The 25,452-nt window shown below is 42.1% G+C and overlaps 1 protein-coding gene across 5 annotated transcripts in view; it reads left to right on the top strand.

Annotated features, from left to right (window-relative positions):
* The window catches only part of BABAM2 (BRISC and BRCA1 A complex member 2), a 422,242-nt gene that overhangs the window by 380,834 nt on the left and 15,956 nt on the right, over nt 1–25,452 (top strand). For all 5 annotated transcript variants that reach the window (XM_059891476.1, XM_059891480.1, XM_059891478.1 and 2 more), the window contains one exon: nt 2,203–2,356. In XM_059891476.1, the coding sequence (XP_059747459.1) occupies nt 2,203–2,356 (154 nt within the window). The remainder of the gene's footprint in view (nt 1–2,202; nt 2,357–25,452) is intronic.

Genomic DNA, 25,452 nt, shown 5'->3' with positions numbered 1-25,452 from the left:
AAAGTTCACCGCTAGATTGAAAATAAAGTGATATACTTTGTTCTTTCCCGTGGCCCAGTTCACTTGCCCTCTTGATCCCCTTTCCAAATCCAATCTTTAAGAACAGTCTTCTTCAGATTCTGGATGAGAAAGACACTGCCCAGCCTTTGATGAGCTTATGATATAATAGGTACTTAAAAGAGATACACAATTAACTTCTCTGTGAATACTGGACAGGTAATTAGTGCCACAGCAGTTCAGGGGCCTGGGGTTGCCCAGTCTCTGTGACCATTTCCTAGTACTCTTTCGCACCTGTCTACACATCATGCCTCATATTGGTTTAATTTTTATTTATGGGTGATTTACCTCTCTACAGAACTGTACAAAAAATATCTTCACAACCCAGATAATCACGATGGTGTGATCACTGACCTAGAGCCAGACATCCTAGAATGTGAAGTCAAGTGGGCCTTAGAAAGCGTCACTACAAACAAAGCTAGTGGAGGTGATGGAATTCCAGTTGAGCTATTTCAAATCCTGAAAGATGATGCTGTGAAAGTGCTGCACTCAATATGCCAGCAAATTTGGACAACTCAGCAGTGGCCACAGGACTGGAAAAGGTCAGTTTTTATTCCAGTCCCAAAGAAAGGCAATGCCGAAGAATGCTCAAACTACCAAACAATTGCACTCATCTCACACGTTAGTAAAGTAATGCTCAAAATTCTCCAAGCCAGGCTTCAGCAATACGTGAACCGTGAACTTCCTAATGTTCAAGCTGGTTTTAGAAAAGGCAGAGGAACCAGAGATCAAATTGCCAACATCTGCTGGATCATGGAAAAAGCAAGAGAGTTCCAGAAAAACATCTACTTCTGCTTTATTGACTATGCCAAAGCCTTTGACTGTGTGGATCACAATAAACTGTGGAAAATTCTGAAAGAGATGGGAATACCAGACCACCTGACCTGCCTCTTGAGAAATCTGTGTGCAGGTCAGGAAGCAACAGTTAGAACTGGACATGGAACAACAGACTGGTTCCAAATAGGAAAAGGAGTACGTCAAGGCTGTATATTATCACCCTGCTTATTTAACTTCTATGCAGAGTACATCATGAGAAACGCTGGGCTGGAAGAAACATAAGCTGGAATCAAGATTGCTGGGAGAAATATCAATAACCTCAGATATGCAGATGACACCACCCTTATGGTAGAAAGTAAAGAGGAACTAAAAAGCCTCTTGATGAAAGTGAAAGAGTTGAGTGAAAAAGTTGGCTTAAAGCTCAACACTCAGAAAACCAAGATCATGGCATCTGGTCCCATCACTTCATGGGAAATAGATGGGGAAACAGTGGAAGCAGTGTCAGACTTTGTTTTTCTGGGCTCCAAAGTCACTGCAGATAGTGACTGCAGCCATGAAATTAAAAGATGCTCACTCCTTGGAAGGAAAGTTATGACCATCCTAGATAGCATTTTCAAAAGCAGAGACATTACTTTGCCAACAAAGGTCCATATAGTCAAGGCTATGGTTTTTCCAGTGGTCATGTATGGATGTGAGAGTTGGACTGTGAAGAAGGCTGAGCGCCAAAGAATTGATGCTTTTGAACTGTGGTATTGGAGAAGACTCTTGAGAGTCCCTTGGACTACAAGGAGATCCAACCAGTCCATTCTGAAGGAGATCAGCCCTGGGATTTCTTTGGAGGGAATGGTGCTAAAGCTGAAACTCCAGTACTTTGGCCACCTCATGCGAAGAGCTGACTCATTGGAAAAGACTGTGATGCTGGGAGGGATTGGGGACAGGAGGAGAAGGGGACGACAGAGGGTGAGATGGCTGGATGGCATCACTGACTCTGTGGACATGAGTCTGAGTGAACTCCAGGAGTTGGTGATGGACAGGGAGGCCAGGCGTGCTGCAGTTCATGGGGTCGCAAAGAGTTGGACAAGACTGAGCAACTGAACTGAACTGAACTGCCTCTCTACCTAGATCATAAACTCCTTAAAGGCAGGGAAGACACCTTGTCTTGGATTGGCCAAAAAGTTTGGAAAACCCAAATGAACTTTTTGGTCAACCCAGTGTTTCCTGGGCTCTCTCTCCACACCTGTTACCTAAGCGTCAGCCAGTGTTCATGGTTTAAGGAGAGTCTTGTACCCACCATTCATATTTAGCCAAAAATGTGTATTAAGATGCATTTAAGCCCTAACTTCCTTTTCCTTTCTTCTGTCTTTACAGTTGACCTGCCCCTGTTTTTTCCTCGAGATCAGCCAACTCTCACATTCCAATCTGTCTATCACTTTACCAACAGTGGACAGCTTTATTCCCAGGCCCAGAAGAACTACCCATACAGCCCCCGATGGGATGGAAATGAAATGGCCAAAAGAGCAAAGTAAGTGAATCATTGTTTTTGTTGTTGTTTTATTTGGCTGTGTTAGGTCTTAGTTGCGTACGAGGGATCTTCATTGCATCTTGCAGGATCTTCCCTTGCAGTGTATGGACTCTCTAGTTGTGGCACGCAGGCTCGGTAGTTAGAAAGATGCTTGGACTTAGTTGCTCCACAGCATGTGGGATCTTAGTTCCGCAACCAGGGATTGAACCTTCTTCCCCTGCATTGCAATGTAGATTCTTAACCCCTGGGCCACCAGGGAAGTCCCCTGAATCAACTGTTGTTTCTTGCAAATAGGTAACATATTGTTTATCTAGTCCAGGGGTTGGCAAGCTACTGCCCTGTGCCTGTTTTTATGAATTAAGTTTTATTGAAACATAGCCATACCCATTTTTAAACTTATCTTCTGTGGCTGCTTTCATGCAACAACGGCAGGATGAACAGTTGGAACAGACCACATATGGCCTGGAAAGCCAAAAGTAATTGCTTTCTGGCCCTTTATAGAAAAAGTTAGCCAACTCCTCATCTAGCCTCATCAGGTAGATTGCCTTTAAAAAAAAAAATGGGTTACAGGATATCTCTGAAATCTACCTTTCTATTTAGATTAGATTCTATGTACTAGATGGGAATTGGAGTTATGGATAAACGGTGTCTATGATGAAAATATTGACAGCTGCTTTCACATTTTTTAAAATGGGAAATTTCAGCAGACAGTAAACAAATAGAATTTTGGTCTTGTTAGTCAACATGTGGATCCAGTACCTAGTTCTTCATATGGAACTGTAATGCCTTTGAAGGAACAGAATGAGTTATATTCCTCATTGCATCTCTGCAGCCATTGCCCAGAGTAGGGCCTGCATCATCTTTGAATAAATGGCTATACAGATAACTTAGAACTATTGATATCCTTAGGGAAATAAGTTGGGAATTTGAGGTTGAAGTTTAGCTGGAGTTTGGAATTTAGAGATATAACTATTGCACTTGAACCTCTCTATAGAAAGTGTTCCCCAGTCATATGGAATAGGTAAATATAAATGCAGAATGTTTTTTATAGGTAAGACTTTAGTATCTGGAGCACCAGTCTTCATGAACCATGGCCTTCCTAGACTGAAGCAACAGTGAGTGGGTCAGTGTCATACTTTCCAAAAATAAATTACAATGTGGCAGGTGATTATTACTTTATCATATAGCTGTATGCTCACACCTGTGATTCCAGCTAAAGGATGTTCAAATCCAAAGAATTACAGAGATGAAGAATATCGATGCAGCGTCCTCTTCATTGCTCATCCAGTATTCACTGAGCATCTCCCATGTTCCAGGCAGTGTGCCCAAGGCTGGGGTACGGTGATAAACAAATCAGAAATTTTCCATGTCACCATGGAATTTATAGCCCAGCAGGAGAGATCAAAGCCTTTATGATATCAAACCAACTTGTGATGGTTTTTTAAAGTGTATACTAGTAAAACCTGGCCTTCCAGACCTAGAATGCTCTTGATTGGTAAGGCTTCTTGCTCTTTTCTTCCCCACTGTGGGTTCTCTTTCGGTCCGCAGGTGTCCCCTGGCATCTCCTATACTTTCTGTAGTACAAGGCTTTCACTCACAGCAGAAGTGGGACTGTTTTAAATAATGACAGGACAATTTTCTCTAGAAACCCAGATTGCCTCAGATTCGTATGTGGAATCCAGAGCTGCTGTTGTCTGAACCTTCAGTGTGCCCTCCCTCCCTGTGTTTTTCCTTTTTGTCCACGATGCCCAAGTCTGAATTTCTATTTAAGAAAAAAAACAAACACACGCAAAGGTAACTAATGATGATGAGTAAGACTTACTTATCTTGAAATAAACTTGAAAGGGGGATTATGAAATAAGTTTTATGTTTGATGAATTGCAGTTTAATTTTCTGGGCTTTCCCTGGGTCTACATAGGATCTGTCCTTAAAAGATGGGCTGTTATTTGTGGTATGTGCTGTGGAGTCTAAACTAGACGTGTTTTTGTGGTTTCCATGGCAAAGTTATCTCCGTGTGTGTGTGTGTATGCACATGTGCGTGTGTATGCCCATAGACACACATGCTTTTTCAGTAAACATTTTAGCATGTATGAATTTAGTCTTTAAGGAGTTGCAGACCAAAGCCTATGATTTCAGTGTAGGCATATCATAAGTGAAGTCTGTTTATCTTAATAGATTGGTTCAGAATTGCAAGAGACCTTTGCTTTACGTTACCACCAGCCTAAAGAAAACATCTGAGGTAGTGTTTAAAAAAAATCTGCCTCCTACTGTAGTGAAGATGGATCCATTTTAAGTGTAATAAAAGAGAAAGCCAGCAGCTCATGCTAGAAAGAAGTAGTTTAAAAACTCCCTTCTTAAACTGACCCGAGTAACCCTGAGCTGTGTCAGAAGTCCAGGTAGTGGATAAGCACAACCAGAGAACTGTCCTGCAGTACAGACTAGAGATTGGGGGAGAAGGTGAAGAGACAGGACAGAAAGAGACAGAAGCCAACTGCAGCCTTCCTTACACTCCCTGCTGCTTTGTCCTGTGAAGATACTGTCTGTACACAGTGCGCACAGGCTATAATTCACTAGGAGAGCTCTGCCCAGGACATAAACACTCTCATGGTTTATGAACAGCACTACAGCCCTTGGAGTGGAGTCAGCTGTTTATTCCTTCCCATAGAGCAAAATTCTAAACATGTGAACTCAGAAAGGCCACTTTCTGGCACTGACCAGGGCTTCTCCTGTGACTTGTACTTCTTGCTCATGGCTGTCCAGCAAATTCTGTCCTCACAAGTGAATCCCCTCTGCTGGGTGAGCACAGGCCCTGGGGTCATGTGCACCCCAGTTCCCATCACAGGTTCTAATCTGTAAGCTCTGTCACCGTGGGCAGGGCTATTAATCTTCCCAAACTTCCTCTTGTAAAACAAGACTATACTCCTCCCTATGATAGGCTTGAGGTGAAGGGTCAGTCAGGGGTTGGACATGGGAAAGACCCTTGGTTGGATTTAGCGTCTGCTTTGACTTACAGTGCCTTTGCCTGCTGCTTTCATCCTGCTCTCTTTCTGCTCCTGCAAATCTCCCCTTCCTTCCACACTCTTCCTTATGGTTTTCCATCCACGTTAAATTACAGGCAGTTCTTTCACCTCTCTCCAGTTTGGGTTGACTATTGGTCATAGACTGCTTTGAAATACCTTATGTATTGTTCTTTGCTTTTTCACATCTTTGTATACATCTCATTTCCTTCATCTACCTGTGACTCCTTTGAAGGCAAGGGTTTTGCATATTTCTTTTAAAGATATCTTTATCATTTAAACTTATTTATTGTAGCATAATTTAGGTACACTTATAGTTTAGCAGTGGCCACAGGACTGGGAAAGGTCAGTTTTCATTCCAGTCCCAAAGAAAGGCAATGCCAAAGAATACTCAAACTACCGCACAATTGCACTCATCTCACACACTAGTAAAGGAATGCTCAAAATTCTCCAAGCCAGGCTTCAGCAATATGTGAACCGTGAACTTCCTGATGTTCAAGCTGGTTTTAGAAGAGGCAGAGGAACCAGAGATCAAATTGCCAACATCCACTGGATCATGGAAAAAGCAAGAGAGTTCCAGAAAAACATCTACTTCTGCTTTATTGACTATGCCAAAGCCTTTGACTGTGTAGATCACAATAAACTGTGGAAAATTCTGAAAGAGATGGGAATACCAGACCACCTGATCTGCCTCTTGAGTAATCTGTATGCAGGTCAAGAAGCAACAGTTAGAACTGGACATGGAACAACAGACTGGTTCCAAATAGGAAAAGGAGTATGTCAAGGCTGTATATTGTCACCCTGCTTATTTAACTTCTATGCAGAGTACATCATGAGAAATGCTGGGCTGGAAGAAACACAAGCTGGAATCAAGATTGCCGGGAGAAATATCAATAACCTCAGATATGCAGATGACACCACCCTTATGGCAGAAAGTGAAGAGGAACTAAAAAGCCTCTTGATGAAAGTGAAAGTGGAGAGTGAAAAAGTTGGCTTAAAGCTCAACATTCAGAAAACGAAGATCAGGACATCTGGTCCCATCACTTCATGGGAAATAGATGGGGAAACAGTGGAAACAGTGTCAGACTTTATTTTTCTGGGCTGCAAAATCACTGCAGATGGTGACTGCAGCCATGAAATTAAAAGACGCTTACTCCTTGGAAGGAAAGTTATGACCAACCTAGATAGCATATTCAAAAGCAGAGACATTACTTTGCCAATAAAGGTCCATCTAGTTAAGGCTATGGTCTTTCCCGTGGTCATGTATGGATGTGAGAGTTGGACTGTGAAGAAGGCTGAGTGCCAAAGAATTGATGCTTTTGAACTGTGGTGTTGGAGAAGACTCTTGAGAGTCCCTTGGACTACAAGGAGATCCAGCCAATCCTTTCTGAAGGAGATCAGCCCTGGGATTTCTTTGGAAGGAATGATGCTAAAGCTGAAACTCCAGTACTTTGGCCACCTCATGCGAAGTGTTGACTCATTGGAAAAGACTCTGATGCTGGGAGGGATTGGGGACAGGAGGAGAAGGGGACGACAGAGGATGAGATGGTTGGATGGCATCACTGACTCGATGGACGTGAGTCTGAGTGAACTCCGGGAGTTGGTGATGGACAGGGAGGCCTGGCTTGCTGTGATTCATGGGGTCACAAAGAGTCGGACACGACTGAGCGACTGATCTGATCTGATCTGATCTGATAGTTTACATACAGTGAAGTAGACAGATTCAAGTGTAACTTTTGATGGAGTTTTGACAGTTACCTTCTACCCCTTTCCAGTTAGTCTCCTCACTCCCAAAACAATGCTTTTTTCTATCACCATGTCTTAGTTTTTCCTTTTCTAGAAGCTTCTTTTAAATGGAATAATACAGATTATACTCTTTCACATCTTTTGTGTTCAACATAATTAATTTTAGACTTATCTGTTACGGCATTGCTTCTTTTTACTGCTGAGTAATATTTTATTATCTGAATATACTATAATGTACTAATCCATTCATCTGCATATGTGTGTTTAGGTTGTTTCCAGTTTGGGGATTTTTATGAATACAGCTGCTATGAACTTTCTTACATAAGTTTTTAATAGACATGCTTTCAATTCTGTGGGTAGATGATTGGGAGTGGGAATATGTGTATAATGAACTTTATAAGAAACTGACCACCTTTTTCATAATCGTTGTGCCAGTTTGTACTCCCACTATTAATATGTCAGGTCCCAATTGTTGCATATCCTCTCCAACACTTGGTATTGTCAGTCTTTTTAATTTTAGCTATTCTAGAGGGAGTGAAGGGATATCACATTGAGCTTTTAATTTTGATATTCTAATTATTACTGATAAGCATATTTTCATGTGCTTATTGTTATAAGTGTTTGTTCAAATTTTGTGTATTTTTAATCAGGTTGTTGGTCTGTTTATTATTAAGTTTTAAGAGTTCTTTATATGTTCTTTGTCAGAAATATGTATTAGAAATATTTTCTCCCAATCTGTGGCTTGCTTTTTCATTTCTTAACAGTGTCTTTTGATGAGCAGAAAATTTTTAATGAAATCTGTTTTATCAGTGTTTTATTTTTATGTTAATATTTTTGTATCCTCATAATTATTTGCCTTCCACAAATGCCTGAAGAGATTCTCCTCTTTCTCTAAAGCTTTGGTTTTGATTTGACATTTAGGTCTATAATCCATCTCAAATTCATTTTGGGGTATGGTATGAGGTAGAAGCTGAAGTTAATTTTTTTGTTTATATATCTCCAGGTATTTAAGCAACACTTGTTGAAAAAAGTTTTTATTTTCCCCATGGAATTACCTTCATGCCTTTATCAAAATAAATAGACCATATATGAGTGAGTCTGTTTCTGGATATTCTGTTTATCTAGTTTTCTGTTTATATACCAATAGTTCTTAAAGTCAGGAAATATAAATTCTCCAACTTTATTCTTTTTAAATATTGTTTTGTCTGTTTTAAGTCCTTTGTATTCCTGTATAAATTTTAGAATCAGTTTGCCAATTCCAACCCCAACCTTCAAAAAAGACCTGCTGAGATTTTGATTGAGATGGCATTGAGTCTGTAGCTCAATGAAGAACTGACGGACATTTTAACAATACTGAGTTTTCCAATCAACAACATGATTTTTGTTTAGATCTTCTATATTTTATCTCAGATATGTCTTAAGATTTCATGTGGAACTCTAGTGTTTTGCTTTTATTGTGAATGATAGTTTTTCAGATTTCGTTTTCCAGTTGTTGCAAGTATATAGGAATACAAATGACTTTTCTAGATTGACTGCTAAATTTATAATCCTACCAAGTTCTAGTAGCTTTTTTGTAGATTTCTTAGGATTTTTTACATAAACAGTCATATCATCTGTTAACAGCTTTACTTCTTTCTTTCCAGTGTTTATAATCTTTATGTTTTTTTTGTTTCTTTTTTTTTTTTAACCTTCTGTACTGACTGGGACTTCCAGTTCATTGTTGTACACAAGCACTATGAGCAGACATTTGGCTTTATATATCCCCTTAAGGTTAGTGTTAGCATTAGGTTTTACTTAGATGTCTTTAGCAGATTAAAGAAATTCCCCTATATTCCTGCTTTGCTAAGAGATTTTTATCATGGCTGAGTATTAAATTCTGTAGAATGGTTTTGTATCTATTGACATGATTCTGTGTTTTTTCTTTTTTCTGTTAAAATGGAGAATTACATTCATTAGTTTTTGACTGTTAGACCAACCTTGCATTCCAGCAGTAAATAAACCCTTCTGAGTCATGATATTTTATCCTTTTTTGTATTATTTGATTCTATTTGCTAAAATTGTATTGAGAATTTTATATCTATGTTCATGAGTCATAGTGGTCAGAAGTTACTTTTCTTGTATTGTCCTTATTAGACTTTTATAGTAGCACTAAACTGGCTTCATAAAATGAATTGACAAGTTTTCCTTCCTCCTCTGTTTTCTGAAAGAGTTTGTGTAGGTTTTGCATTATTTTTTTTCCTCAATGTTTGGTAGAGTCTATTTGTGGAAAAAAATTAAACATCTGTACTACACACAGAGATATTCAGATTTTTACAATTTCTCCTTCCATTAGTTTTAGCAAGTTGTGGGTTATTTTTTAAAGAAATTTATCCATCATATTTAAGTTGTTGAATTGATTGGCATTAAATTGTTTATGGTATTGTCTTACTTTCCTTTTAATATCTGTAGGATATAGTGGTATAACTTCTTTTATTCCTTATAGTGAAAATTTGTATCTTTATCCTCTTATCCCCTTTTCTTTAAAAAAAAAAAAAATCTAGTTAGGGGTTTATCAGTTTTTCTAATCTTTTCAAAGAAGCAGCCTTTTACTTTGTTGATTTGTTTCACGTGGTTTGTTTTCCATTTTGTTCATTTATGCTTTTATCTTTATTATTTCCTTTGACTTATTTTCAGTTTAATTTCTTCTTTTTCAGTTTTCATTTCTCAAAATGGAAGTTTAGATCATTGATTTTAATCCTTTCTTCTTTTTTAATAGAAGCCTTTAAAGCTATAAATAAGGTTTGTTTTAGCTGTCTCTCTCAAATTTTGATACATTGTTTTTCTTTATCATTTTGTTAGAAAATTTTTTAAATTTCTTTTGTGATTTCTTTTTGAACCATGAGTTATTTATAATTGTGCTGCTTGAATTTCAAGTGTTTGGGGACTTTTCTAGTTGTTTTATTGTTACTGATATCTAATTTCTATTTTGGTCAATTATAATCTGTATGGCTTTAATCCTTTGAAATCTGTTGAGATTTGTTTTATGACTCAACATGTAGTCTATCTTGATAAATAGTCCATGTGAACTTGAAAAAAATGTTTGTCCTGCAATTTTGAGTATAGTGTTTTGGATACATATTAGTTACTTGTTAGTAGTATTCAGTCTTCTATATCCTATTTTTTGTGTGTTTATTATTATATCAGTCCTGAAAGGAGGTGTTAAAATTCCACCTATGATTTTGGATACGTTTATTTCTCCTTTTAGTTCTGTCATTTTTTTGCTTTTTGGATTTTGAAGGTTTGTTATTTACGTACATACATATTTGGAATTGTTACATCTTCTTGATAAATTGACCCTTTGACTCATGCTATTTCTGATAATACTCCTTCACTTGAATTCTGCTGGGTCTAACATGAATCTAGTTTCACCAGCATTCTTGTACTTATTTTTTGCATGGTATATCTTTTTTCATCCTTGTTCTTTCATCCTGTGTGTGCCTTTATATGTCAAGAAAACCTTTTATAGGTTGTTTTTTTAAATCTAGTTTGATAATCTCTGCCTTTTAATTGGAGTATTTCATTCATTTACATTTCATATTATTAATGAGCTGGTTGCATATGTCTGCCTTCTTACTATTTGTTGTTTAATTTCCCCTGTTCTTTGTTCCTTTGTTGTTCCCTTCTAAATCTTTCGCTTGATTTATTTGAGTATTTTTTAGTATACCATTCTCTCTTCTCTTGGTCTTTAAGTTATCATATTTTAGTTTTTAACACACTAAAACACATTCTTAATTCGTCTCAGTCTATGATGAATTAATACTATAACATTTCAAGTATAATGTAGAAACCTAAAACAGTATAATTCTCTTTATACTTTCTGCTATCCTCTGATATATCTTCATATATCATGAATCCCACAATATATTGTTATTACTTTGGCTTTAAATAGTCAGTTGACTTTTAAAGAATTTTAGAAAAGAAAGAAAGGTTATGCTCCACTTTATTTGGTGATTTCCAAATAAAGGTAATGGAAAATATATTTCCCCTCCAAAAAAGAAAAAAAAAAAAACACTTATTTTTAAATGTCTTCTTTGGAACAAGCCATCAGAGAGCCATGTCCAGCCTATATGCAGAAGACATTGAGACTCTCAGTCACCAAGAAAAGATACACCTGCATGACATCCAGACACCTCTGCCTTTCCTGTGGACTTTGCCATTTATCATGCACCCTCACATACTTTCTTGAAATCATCACTGTAGTCCTATGAGAAGATTAGTAAAGAAATTCTCACCACCCTTCATACGTATGAAAAATCCTGAGGCTCAGAGAGACTCAGGGACTTTCTTAAGGGCACAAAGGTAACTTATAGTGGAGTCAGGACTCAACACAGGGCCTCTGACTTTCTGTACATCCATACCTAGGCAGATGGATTAAGTTTTCCATTCTCTTTACCACTTCTGAGCCTCCTTTCTCAGAAGCCTGGTATTTGAGTAACATAAATATAGAGAAGAAATACATGTGGCCTTTAAGAGCACTGACCCTAAAGTCAAGAGAGAGTTGGATTTAAACCTGTCTCTGCTGCTTACTAGCTGTGTGACTTTAGGCAGATTCATAATCTGAGTCTGTCTCCTTATCAATAAAATAGGGAAGCTAGTTTAGAATATCAAGTCAGTTCAGTTCAGTTGCTAAGTCGTGTCTGACTATTTGCGACCCCATGGACTGCAGCACGCCAGGCTTCCCTGTCCATCACCAACTCCCAGAGTTTACTCAAACTCATGTCCATTGAGTCGGTCATGCGATCCAACCATCTCATCCTCTGTTGTCCCCTTCTCCTCCTGCCTTCAATCTTTCCCAGCATCAGGGTCTTTTCTAATGAGTCAGTTCTTTGCATCAGGTGGCCAAAGTATTGGAGCCTCAGTTTCAGCATCAGTCCTTCCGATGAATATTCAGGACTGATTTCCTTTAGGGTGGACTGGTTGGATCTCCTTGCAGTCCAAGGAACTCTCAAGAAGTCTTCTCCAACACCACAGTTCAAAGCATCAATTCTTCAGCATTCAGCTTTCTTTAGAGTCCAACTCTCACATCCATACATGACTACTGGGAAAACCATAGCTTTGACTAGATGGACCTTGTTGGCAAAGTAATGTCTCTGCTTTTTAATATGCTGTCTAGGTTGGTCATAACTTTTCTTCCAAGGAGCAAGCGTCTTTTAATTTCATGGCTGCAGTTACCATCTGCAGTGATTTTGGAGCCCCCCAAAAATCTGTCACTGTTTCTATAGTTTCCCCATCTATTTGCCATGAAGTGATGAGACCAGATGCCATGATCTTAGTTTTCTGAATGTTGAGTTTAAAGCCAACTTTTTCACTCTCCCCTTTCACTTTCATCTAGAGGCTCTTTAGTTCTTCTTCACTTTCTGCCATAAGTGTGGTGTCATCTGCATATCTGGGGTTATTGATATTTCAAGTAGGATATGTGATTTTCTATTGTTGATGAACAACAGAAATTTAACATCTTATAACAGCACAAATTGTTATCTCATACTTTCTGTAGATCAGGAGTCCAGCACAGCCTTCCTCATTTCTCTGTTCAGGGTCCCAAAAGATTAAAGTCAAGCTGTTGGCTCAGGCTGTTACCGTATCTGAGGCTCAGGGCCTCTTCCAAACTCATTCAGATTGTTGGCAGAATTCATATCCTTGTGGTTGTAGGACTGAGGTCCCTGTTTTCTTGCTGACTGTCAGCTAGAGGCTTTTCCCTGTCGTGTGGGCCCCTCCATTGTCAAGCTTTTAGTGGTACATGAAATCCTCATATTTCCAATTTCTGACTGTGTCACTGACATCTAGACTCAGATTTAAAGGGCTTATTTGATTAGTCCAGGTTTACCAATTAATACTTCTTCCCTCAAGTCATCAATCCATTCCATGTAACATAAACCACTTGTGTGTGTGTTTGCTCTGTTGCTCAGTCATGTCTGACTCTTTGCAACCCCATGGACTGTTGCCAGCCAGACTCCTCTGTCCATGAAATTTTCTAGGCAAGAATACTGGAGCAGGTTGCCACTTTCCTGTTCCAGGGGATCTTCCTGGGATCAAACCCACATCTCTTGCATCTCCTGCATTAGTAATCCACTGACAGGAATGAAATACATCATTTTCACAGTCCTGAGGCTTATACAGGGAGTATACACCAGGGAGTGAGGACATAGGAGCTATCTTAGAATTCTGCCACTACACAGGTAATACATACAGGTGAATTGTCTAGCAAAGGATATGGCACGTTGCGACCATTCAGTAGATGTTAGCTATCAAAGTCATCATCCCTGAAGGAAAAACAGATTTTTCATTAGAAGGTAGCAGAGTCAGCATTGCTATCTACACATGTGACCCTGTAAAACAGTCCCTCACCTCAGTGACTTCACCAGAGATTCTTCAGTTCTAAGCTGCCCCATTCATGGTTGCTACCCTCTGTGATTGTGTCTTCTTGGTGTCAGTATCAGTTCAGTTCAGTCGCTCAGTTGTGTCCGACTCTTTGCGACCCCATGAATTGCAGCACACCAGGCCTCCCTGTCCATCACCAGCTCCCGGAGTTCACTCAGACTCACGTCCATCGAGTCAGTGATGCCATCCAGCCATCTCATCCTCTGTCATCCCCTTCTCCTCCTGCCCCCAATCCCTCCCAGCATCAGAGTCTTTTCCAGTGAGTCAACTCTTCGCATGAGCTGGCCAAAGTACTGGAGCTTCAGCTTCAGCATCATTCCCTCCAAAGAAATCCCAGGGCTGATCTCCTTCAGAATGGACTGGTTGGATCTCTTTGCAGTCCAAGGGACTCTCAAGAGTCTTCTCCAACACCACAGTTCAAAAGCATCAATTCTTCGGCACTCAGCCTTCTTCACAGTCCAACTCTCACATCCATACATGACCACTGGAAAAACCATAGCCTTGACTAGATGGACCTTTGTTGGCAAAGTGATGTCTCTGCTTTTGAAAATGCTATCTAGGATGGTCATAACTTTCCTTCCAAGGAGTAAGTGTCTTTTAATTTCATGGCTGCAGTCACCATCTGCAGTGATTTTGGAGCCCCAAAAAATAAAGTCTGACACTTTCCACTGTTTCCCCATCTATTTCCCATGAAGTGACAGGACCGGATGCCATAATCATCGTTTTCTGAATGTTGAACTTTAAGCCAACTTTTTCACTCTCCACTTTCACTTTCATCAAGAGCCTCTTTAGTGCCCTTCACTTTCTGCCATAAGGGTGGTGTCATCTGCATATCTGAGGTTATTGATATTTCTCCCAGCAATCTTGATTCCAGCTTGTGTTTCTTCCAGCCCAGTGTTTCTCATGATGTACTCTGCATATAAGTTAAATAAGCAAGGTGGTAATATACAGCCTTGACGTACTCCTTTTCCTATTTGGAACCAGTCTGTTGTTCCATGTCCAGTTCTAACTGTTGCTTCCTGACCTGCATACAGGTTTCTCAAGAGGCAGGTCAGGTGGTCTGGTATTCCCATCTCTTTCAGAATTTTCCACAGTTTATTGTGATCCACACAGTCAAAGGTTTTGGCATAGTCAATAAAGCAGAAGTAGATGTTTTTCTGGAACTCTGTTGCTTTTTCCATGATCCAGCAGATGTTGGCAATTTGATCTCTGGTTCCTCTGCCTCTTCTAAAACCAGCTTGAACATCAGGAAGTTCACGGTTCACGTATTGCTGAAGCCTGGCTTGGAGAATTTTGAGCATTACTTTACTAGCGTGTGAGATGAGTGCATTTGTGTGGTAGTTTGAGCATTCTTTGGCATTGCCTTTCTTTGGGATTGGAATGAAAACTGACCTTTTCCAGTCCTGTGGCCACTGCTGAGTTGTCCAAATTTGCTGGCATATTGAGTGCAGCACTTTCACAACATCATCTTTCAGGATTTGAAATAGCTCAACTGGAATTCTGTCACCTCCACTAGCTTTGTTCATAGTGATGCTTTCTAAGGCCCACTTGACTTCACATTCCAGGATGTCTGGCTAGATGATTGATCATACCATCGTGATTGTCTCGGTCGTGAAGATCTTTTTTGTACAGTTCTTCTGTGTATTCTGCCAGTATAGCTGGTTTGAAAAGTGGAAAAACTCCAGCCTTCAATTGTTTAATCTACACAAAACCAACAATCACTGAAAAAAAGTTGAACCCATTAGTTACCTACCTTTGTATCTTTTACATAGCTTTAGCTCTATCTAGAGGAATGAACTAGGTAACTTTTATAATCCTTCCTAGCTTGATAAATCTATGAATAGATGGCATGAGTTTTCCCTGAGTTTCATTGTATAAAGCCTTAAGTTGATTCTAGAGATCTGAGTAGGTTCTTAGAATAGAATTTAACCCCCAAACCACCTACTGCAATGGCTTGTCACACATTAAATCCATTATATAAATGGAATATTTTGAAAAATAGCTTCTCAGTCAACACATGGGAGTAATTCATTGTGAGCCATCTAAAACGTCTTGTTTCCCCCTTGCCTCCAGGTCAGAAAGAGATGTTAGTTTCTTATTTAGAAACTTATCCAAAGCTGTCTATATTTCGCCATATATGGCTTTTCACCATGCATACTCTATTATTTGTCATTCCATTGTCCTTGCAGAATAACTTTCTCTTTCAAGAATTTTTTAAATTTTACATTCTGGACTACTACAGTTATTTTTCATCATTAATTCCTTAGTATTCCCAAAGACACTGTTTTCTTCAGACTTCTCATTAGTGGCCAAATGCTTCAATCCAATCTTACACATTAGTCTTCTAAGTCAAACAGATAAAAACAGATCTCCTGTCCTCAAGAGAAAGGGGTTAGATGTCCCGTCACCTGATACATCCCCCATCCCATCCCTTACTGTGGCCTCTGGGCCCCTCTGGGATGCCATGGAGCACAGCGTGGAAGTCCCAGTACTAAGAGGGTACTTCACAGTATGCTTTCAGGACCCCTGAGGCCTGAGAATTCCTTGGAGACCAGGGTAGGGCTGGTGACGGGGAGGGGATGATCATGAAGTATAAGTGGTTATAATGTGAGCCTATTTATGTGTTTGTTTCTCCAGAAATTACTCACTCGCGTCTTCTGGTAAGGTTTAATTGTGGCATCAGGCCTCTCTCTCAGTCCCTGTGCTTGGCCAGCTGACCACAGGGAGTCCTGGCTGAACCAGCTTTGGGGCCCAGGTAGTCATCGCTCAGTGTTAGGGAAAACCCTGATGGGGACTTCACAGCACTCTTCTGGGACCACTGCCCCTCCCCTCTCCCCTTTATGGTTATATTTTTGGAACTCCCATCTGGCATCCAAGGGTAGGGGTTGACCAGGAAGGTAAGAATTGCGGCCACTATGATTTCTTACCCCCACAGCCCTTTTGGGAGCGGGGGGGAGGTGGGGGTGTAACTGCAGAACTGACCCACTCTGGGCACAAAGCTCCCTGGGCAGAAGGGAGAACCCTGAGCTGGGCAAAAGCAACCAAGCTTAGGCTCCCAGGAAGCTTAGCTTCAGGGGCCCATCAGGGCTCAGACCTCAGTGGCAGAGCCTGCAAGCCCAACTGCTGCTATGATTCATGTGTTTTTTGTTTTCTTTTTTTTTTTTCCTTTGAGTTTCCTAGGAATAGTTCCCTTTAAAAACTCCCAACTTCATCTCAGCTGAACTCCCCCAGAGAGAAGGGGGAATTTTTCAAGCCCAGGCTAGCCTAGCTTGGGGGATGAGAGCACCCATTGAGGACAAGCGAAGAACCAGTGATGGTGCCTGCAGAGGAACTGGTCGAGGACCCCAAACCTTCCTCTCCTCCAACGTGCCCTGGGTTCCTGCATGCACATGCTTACCATCTCCCAGGTTTAGAGATAGAGAGCATATGCATGCGTGCTCAGTCATGTCCAAATCTTTGCAACCCCATGGACTATAGCCCATCAGACTCCTCTGTTCATGGGATTTCCCAGGGAAGAATACTGGAGTGGATTGCCATTTCTTCCTCCAGGGGATCTTCCCGACCCAGGAATCGAACCTGGGTCTCCTGCAGAAGCTGTGTGAAATGATTGCATCCTTGAACTTGCACAGAGATTCATTTTGAAAAGTATCTTCAAGGGATTCAGTTTGTTTTTCCTCTGAGAAGAGAGAGCAACAGAGATGGGAGGAATCCAAATGTGCCTGGCATCCAGGCCTCCTCTCCAAATTGCGTAGGTCAGAGAGAACATGTTATTTATTAGAACCTGACATCTGTTGCTGTGAAATGATAAGCTCCATTAAAAAGCCTGGCCATCAATTACTGCTAATACAGCCCTCATCCTGGAGTAGGCTGCTCACCATTCTTCCAGCCTGCACAGACCAGGCTGTACCAGGCACGGAGTGTTCGCAGCCCCGAGCAGCCTCCCCACTCCTTCCATATGACCCCACAGGCCATCTCTTCCAGGTCCTCCATCTGTGTTCCTGGCTTCCTTTGATTCCACTCTTTGGCCACTGTTTTGCGGACTGAACCCCCTGTCCAGGCTGCTTTCTCATTGGAAAACAGGGTGAGGCTTTACCCTCTGGTCTCAGTCATGCAAGCCTGAGTCACACCAGAAGCTGCAGGTGGAAGGGTAACGGAGTGATCAGCAGGTCTAATTGGAGGAATTCACCTAGTTGTCCTGCTGTGAAAGCTACTGATCAGCTCAGGCTTGGATTCTGATTATCCCTCCCAGATGGGAAAATGTTCATGATAACCAAGTACAGCTACTTCCTTGTTTGTGAGTTACACTCCTACATTTTCTTGGAAAAATAGACAGATGTCTTACAGAGTCAGAAAGGAAAGAGTCGGGGGAGTTGGTTTGGGATTTTTATAGTGTACCAAAGTAGAAACTTTGGAATTAAATACTTCCGTAATACTTATGGAATTAAAGTTGCCTTTGAATGGATGGAAGGAAAACCGTAAGTAATGAAAATGCAAAGAATAGTGGCCTGGGAGTTCAGAGACCTGGGTCGCATCTGGACACCATTATTAATTTCCTGTGTGAACTTGGAAAGGACACTTCACATTTCTGGGCCTCAGGACCCTCATCTGAAAGTATTGGGCAAGTAGCTGATGATCACCAAGCTCTAACTTATTTCTGGAATTGTAAATGAAAATTATGTTTAAGGTAATTTTACATATTTTTTTATTCTTGTTGAGAAAATTCCATCTCTGTTGCCAGAGGTCAGGCACAAATTGAAAACACTGCTAAATGGAATTAAGTACACTACGTACGTGATGCTTTTTTGTACAACCCGTATCTAATATTTATAGAACACTTCAGCTGTGGAACGTGCACACAGATGCCCTGAACACACACACCCAGTAAAATAATTCTCGATGTAATACTTTTTCAGATGTCAAGTTAAAACAGCTTCTTGGGAATTAGGCTTGACTGTTCAGATGTGTGTGTTGGTTTCTGACAGGTGCTGTTGGGGCTGCTCAGGGCTGTCACGTGTGATGTGGAGTCCAGCCAAGGCGAGAGGGCCAAGCCTCACGGTTCTATCGCTTCTCATTAAGGCATGAATTTTAGAAAAGGGGGGAAGCATCAAAGAACAGCCATCCAGTCTGTGCACATCATTAGTGACAAGCAGAGGCCTTGTTTCTGCAGAAATGAGACTCTGTCTTGTGTTTTGTCAGTTTCCTCAGCACAGGGGCCACCTGTGAAGATGAACTAGATTCATGACTTGTTAAAATCACAGCTTTATAGACGTGAGCAAAAACGGGGCACAGACACTGGGGTGCTTACCACTGTGTCAGTGACCTTCCAAATCCACAGCCAGGAACAGAGCTGAGTTAGGTGGCCAAGCAGGACTGCATCTAGGAAGGTAAGTTTGCCAGCAGTGGCCAGTCTCAGGCTGGGAAACAAGGAAGGCCCTCAGGGATCATCCAGTACAGCAAGGTTGAGTGTGGTCAGCATTTGCCATTGTGGCGCAGATTAAATGGAGTGATTGGTGTATTTAAAACCCTCAGCACAGTGATTGGCATAGACTTGACACTTCATTTTCATTTCCTGGAAGAATTTGTTCAGAGCCATACAGTACAGAGATTAGAACCCTGTGTCCCTGATCACTGGTCCAGGGCCAGCCCAAGCCATCTCTGACCTCCCCCCTTTTCTGTGCCTGTTTCTTGCTCCCTTGCTCACAGGAGCAGCACAGTCGAGTCCAGGGCTGAAGGGTAGCATGCCTGCATTCACGTGCCCATCACCTTCCCATGGGGTGACCTGGCACGGAAACCTTCTTCCTAGCGGCTCACCTTGGAGGCTGAGGGCGTCTGTGGCCGTGGAGGCAGCCCAAGATATTCTTGAGCAGAAATAGCTCTTCTGAGAGTGTGGAGACCTGGCACTGAGCACCTTTAAGGGAGGGTAAACATTCCTGTGGCTTGACTTATTACTATAATCAATGGGCCAACGAAGAAAAGGGGTGTCACAGCAGAGCAGGCCAAAGGAAGGACACTGCTTCACAGCTGCCTGCAAACCAGCAGGAAGGCTGCACATCGAGAAAAGGACGAAAAATTCCAGTGACTCCTATCTTCCCAGACAGACAGAACCTCTGGCACTTAGTCATGCCTAATGGAAAATGGAAGCCGAGAAAGCAGAAGTGAGCCTGGAGTGATCTCAGGTAGTCCTTAATCCAGAGTCAGTTCTGAGGAAAAAAAATGGTTTGCTTCCTTTTGTGCCCTGGATGATCAGGGCTGAGTTGCCAGGTAGAGATGCCATGGCGTGGAGAAAACGGGCTTTAGGGCAACTGTGATTGTAAGAATCAAATGCAGCAATGGCTTCTGCAGTGAAGTTATTGCTAGTATTGCTAGTAAGTCATTCAGCAAACAGTTAAGAGCTATATACACTACAGTTGACCCTCAAACAATGCAAGGTCAACTTACAGTCGACTCTCTGTATCCAGAGTTTCTCTGCATCCACGGATTCAACCAACCACAGACTGTGGAATTTACAGTTGAAAAATATCCATGGTTAAGTGAACCCTCACAGTTTAACCTGTATACTTCAAGGGTCAACTGGATATACAGAGTGCAAGGCCCTGGGGACAGCACACACACACACACACACACACACACACACACACACACGCACAGGTCGCTGCCCTCCAGGTGCTGAAACTCATCTACCTGTCGTGTAGAATCCCAACTACAAAGCTTGCTGATTGATTTTTGGAATGGTCCATCACGGGGTGAGATTCCATTCCAGAGATGGGGCATCCATGGCATTAATTCCTCAGTATATTGAGTACAAGTCAGAATGCAAAGCAGGAAGCTCTGTAGCTCCTCTAAAACTCAAATTTAGAAAACCAAAATTTTCTGTTATTGATCATTTTGGGGATGAGATAACCCTTAAATTGTCATTATTTGAGTTGCCAAAAAAGTGAAATTAATGGGAACATGTATGTAAAGGCAAGATTATATTGTTTCTTTGTCAGAATAGGTGATAATGGATTGATCATTCAGTCGGTCCTGATCATCTTATAGATGATGATAATAACAAATATACATCAAGTACAGCGGCACAGCTGTTAACAGCTTATGTATTGATATTTTAACACTGTGGCTCTCATAACAACCCTGTGAGACAGGTACTGCCCTTACACCCATTTTACACATGGTAAAGCTGACGCCCCGCAAAGTGAAATGGCTTGTCCACTAGGTCATAGTGTGACATAGTGTAGGATCTGAGGATATAGTTTGGGTTTCCCAACTTTTAGACTGATATTCTGCTCTTATAACGCCCGGCCACTCTTCCACAAACTGATTGCCTGAGGTATCCCCAAATTGCCAGACAGCTGAGCTCAGCTGTCTGTTTGGAACTGCAGAGCTTCCGGGTGCTCGCTCAGGTTTGGTGAGCCATAGCATGGATCTGTAGTGGCAGACGTTTAGGTTAGGTTCTGTCCAGATCACCAGCACTCTTCCCATTTGTTTATTCATTGAGCAGATGTTTTATTGAATTCAAAGTAGGCGTCAGGCACCATGTTAAGTGATGCATGGGATGCAGTCTGCCTTCACTGGACCAGCTTTCTGAGCTGAAGTTTCTTCATAAATGACTTACCAGGCAGCAGCCTGTGCAATGTGCAGGCGAAACACCGTCGGCACAGTTGGGAGTCCAGAGGAAGGAGATGGTGTCTGTCTCCTGAGATTGAAGTGGCTGGCACTGGAGGTCAGAGGTTGGACAGGAGCTGATGTGCAGAGATGGAGAGAGGACGCTCCAGCCAGATGATGCTCAGAGGCCGGGAAGTACAGGGGTTCCAGGTAGGCCAGTCTGCTTTGAGGAGGGCTGCAGTAGCTGAGGCAGGAGAAAAAGAAAGAAAAGAGGCAGATAGCAGAGTTCTGCAAGGTGGAGAGAATGTGTGCTCTGGGCTCACCCAACCAGGATTCACATCCTGGTTCTGCCACTTTCTGCGGCATTTTGTCACCTCTGTGGATGTTGGTTTTCTCATCTGTGCAGGAGGGTGACAGTCCTCTCTCACAGGGGGCCGTGGATGTTTTTTGGTGTTTGTTTCGGGTCTTCATTGCTGTGTGGGCTTTCTCTAGTTGTGGTGAACGGGGCCTACTCTTCATTGTGGCGCATGGGCTTCTGATTGCAGTGGCATCTCTTGTTGCAGAGCACAGGCGCTAGGCACGTAGGCTTCAGGACTTGCAGCACGCGGGCTTAGTTGCTCTGTGGCATGTGGACTCTTGCCAGAGCAGGGATTAAATCTGTGTCCCCTGCACTGGCATGTGGATTCTCAGTCACTGGACCACCAGGGAAGTCGCTGTGGATGTAAAATGGGAAAATGATTGTAAAATGTCTGGGTTATTGTTGTGTGCAATTAATGGTAACTTGTTATTAACTGCTGTGCTAAGACACTTGATTCTCTTTTCTGTAGGCAATAAGATTTTCCTTAAATCAGCAAATTACATACTGATATGGTGACCTACCTTGGCATAGGATCACAATAGATCCTCCTTGCCTTGGAAATAATAAGGAAAGCAGTGAAAACGGAGATCTGTGGTCACACATGTCCATTCCTATAAAGGAATCCTTGTCCTGGGCCCTTTTGCCTTTCCTTTGCCGCCTCAATGCCCAAAGACCCAGTCCTACTCTCCAAGTTAGGGGCTCCAGTTACAGCAATTGAAAATACAAGTTGCCCAGGTAAATTTGAATTCTATAGAAACAACAAATACCTTAGTATAAGTATATCCCTTGCAATATTTAGGATATACTTATATTAAAACGTTATTTGAAGTTTAGTTGAAATTTAAATTGATGTGGGCATCCTATGTGAAGGGACAGCTCAAGAATCAATTGAACAGTCTGTCCACTGACTTGGGGAGGAGGACTCACCCATTTTCTAGTCCTCTCCCTCTGGTAATAAAGGCTCAGCAAGACTTTGGCTGTGCCTTCAAATCATTTCCTGGGTAGAGACAGTAAATGCTGACAGGTCCTGCTGTGTGTCTTTGGGGTGGGAGCAGAGGTGGGGGGCGGGGTGTAGGATGTCTTATACCAGCCTTCACATCTCCTCAGCCCTCTTTCTTCTGAACATTCTCAGAGACAGTTGGCAGAATAAAGACAGCCTTTGTGGTCTAGTAACTTGTCTCGTGAAATAAGGGCAAGCCCTCTTCACAGAGGTTCTTCTAGGAACATTGCTAAAAGTGGGGACTGTAGCTGCTCCTGTGATGTGACTAACTTGAAACAGCCAGAGCAGGCATGATGGTAACCGACTGGATGCTCCTTACTCTGGGAAGTCTAGGGACTGCAGAACTGGAGCTTGGAGGATGATCCAGCTGCCTTACAGCAGGTGAAGTAAAGAAGACCCAGTGAAGGGAAGTGCTTTGCTCAAGGTCACACAGCTATCCAGAATTGGAGTCTGAACTTCAGTCTGGGTCTGCTGTCTTGCATTCTTCTGTAATAATTCAGGGGGTCTGAGAACTCCCCACACACTTGTTTGGCGGACTTGGCAATGTTTTCTCTGGATGACTTGATAACTCTCATCTCCAGATGTCAACTCAGTCGTGTGTCCTTCAGCACTGCCATGCTCAGCTTCATGCTTGCCACCCTTAAGAGCAAGATGGTAGAGAGCTCATGGCACTTTCTAGACCAGCTTGATCTTGGCCCGCCCCAACAGTGCCTCCTTGCTGATCCCTTTGCCCCACCCTGATCAAGTAGTTCTGTGGTTGAGATGGAAAAATCCACCTCAAAGCAGAGAGCTTTTAACCTCAGTTTCAGAGGAGTAATTTGTCCACATAACAGGAGGTGAAAATTAAAATAAAGCAGGGCGTAGGTTGGAGCAGTACAGCACTCCTGAGCTTAAGAGTGCCTTTGACCTGTCCCCCCGAGACTGGAATGATGATCTGGCTGCCAGAGAGTTCTTAGAGGACGCCCTCTGTTCAGTGGTGTCACTGGCGAGGTGGTATTAGCCCTAAGACCAGCTTTATCTGCACACTCTGAAAGCGGACCTGACGGTGCAGGCAGAGCCAGCCCACGTGGAAGCCCGGAGCGGTGATCATGGGATCTTCCACTCTTTTTATTTTCTTGTTCTTGCCACAACCTGTCATGAGACCAAGAAAACTTGTTTTGAAAATGCTTGACAGCCAAAACAACCTGTTCTCGGCCCTGGACGAGAGGGTTTGTCCTCTCTGACCATTTCTGTACTGTTTGATGTTTGACTGGCTGCTGACTGGAAAAAATGAAGTTGCTGTTTTCTTCTCATATTGTTCACAGACTAGGGCCGGTAGCTTGCCAGGTCCTTGTTTCCCGTTTTTTTCCCCAGCCCTTCACCAGAGAGATTTAAGACGGTGCCTGAGTTTAAGTGATGAATGAACGTTAGCAACTTAAACTTATGAGGATTTAACCGATGGTTACATCTCTGCAAGCAGAGCTTGAAATATGGGTTGTCTTTCCCAGTCCCATTAGATTTCAACCTGTGATTTTCCACTTGTGTTTTGGTCCTCTTTCCTGAAGTTGAGCGTGTGAGTCAGAATCTCCAGTTATCCCGGTGGCAACTTTGGGCTTCCACACCGATGGCAGTGAGACAGCAGCATCTCTTCTCCCGGGGGGTCTTGGTTTTAGATGGTCTCAGGTGGGTCCTGTGAGTGGGAAGGAACCACTTCACTTCTATTCTGCAAATAGAGGGATTGGACTGGATAAAGTACTGGCAAACAGTTTGTTGTTGTCTAGTCACCAAGTCATATCCGTCTTCTTTTGCGACCCCATGAACTATAGCCCACCAGACTCCTCGGTCAATGGGATTTCCCAGGCAAAAATACTGGACTGGATTGCCATTTCCTTGTCCATGGGATCTTCTCAACCCAGGGATCGAACCCGAGTCTCCTGTATTGACAGGCGGATTCTTTACCACTGAGCCACCTAGGAAGCCCTTGACAAACAATAGCCAGAGGGTGAATTTTGCCAACTGCTTGTTTTCATAAATAAAGTTTTATTGGAACATAGCCCCGCCCATTTATCTTCATTTTGCTCATGGCAGCTATCACTCCAAGGGCAGAGTTGAATTGTAGACAGGGTCTATGGTCAGCAAAGCTGAAAATACTTGCTATCTGGCCCTTTACAGAAAAACTTGCTGATCCCTGGATTAGTTGACCTTTAGGGTTTTCTAATCCAACTTTTTATGACTTTTGAACTCATAGCAGTTTTTTTTTTTCTTTTATAACAAGAACTCCTGAAGTAACTAATAAGGGGCTAACTAGAAGGGACTTCTCTCTTCCCTGCAGTAGTTACAATGCAAAAGGTTGGGACTTATTTTGCTTTGTTTTTAGTTTATTTTGCTGTGTGTCTGTATTTGTTTATTGGTCTGGCATCTTTGGTGTCCATCAATTTTGGTAAAAAGACACCAAAGCTGGGGTAGATCTGATTGCATTCAGTGGCATGGTTCAAGGTAGGACACCCGTTTGTACCCACATGGAAGAAAATGAAGATTTGTTTGCTTGATAACTATGGCAGGAAAGGGAGCCAGTGCTGCCTTGAGAACCTGTGTGGCTGCCCAGACCCACCCCACCCGCTGTTTGTGTTTGCCTGTCTGAGTCTGAGCCGTGAGATGGGGGCAGGAATAGCTCAAAGTGGTGAGGTAGGTTGGTGGCCGTGGCTAGAAAAACAGGAAGAAGCCTTGAAAAATGCAGAGACTAGGGAAGAACTAATCTTTTTAATCTTCTTCCCTCGGTGCCAGTCCAAACAAGAGGCCAACACAAAATTTGCATCCCAGTGACATGCATTCCATACCCACATTGCCAGTGCATAATAGGGGATCCCAGGCACAGAGCTGCATGGTCCTCCTATCAGGCCACCCTAGCCTAGAAAGAACTTTTGTACGAACTAGAAAAAAATGCCCCTTTGGGTTGGTGCAGGCTTGGCTAACAGCT

Source organism: Bos taurus, chromosome 11, assembly GCF_002263795.3.
Source record: "Bos taurus isolate L1 Dominette 01449 registration number 42190680 breed Hereford chromosome 11, ARS-UCD2.0, whole genome shotgun sequence".
In the NCBI taxonomy this organism is placed as follows: domain Eukaryota; kingdom Metazoa; phylum Chordata; class Mammalia; order Artiodactyla; family Bovidae; genus Bos; species Bos taurus.
Note: the sequence above shows the minus strand (reverse complement) of the source record. Positions and strands in the feature narration are given on the sequence as shown.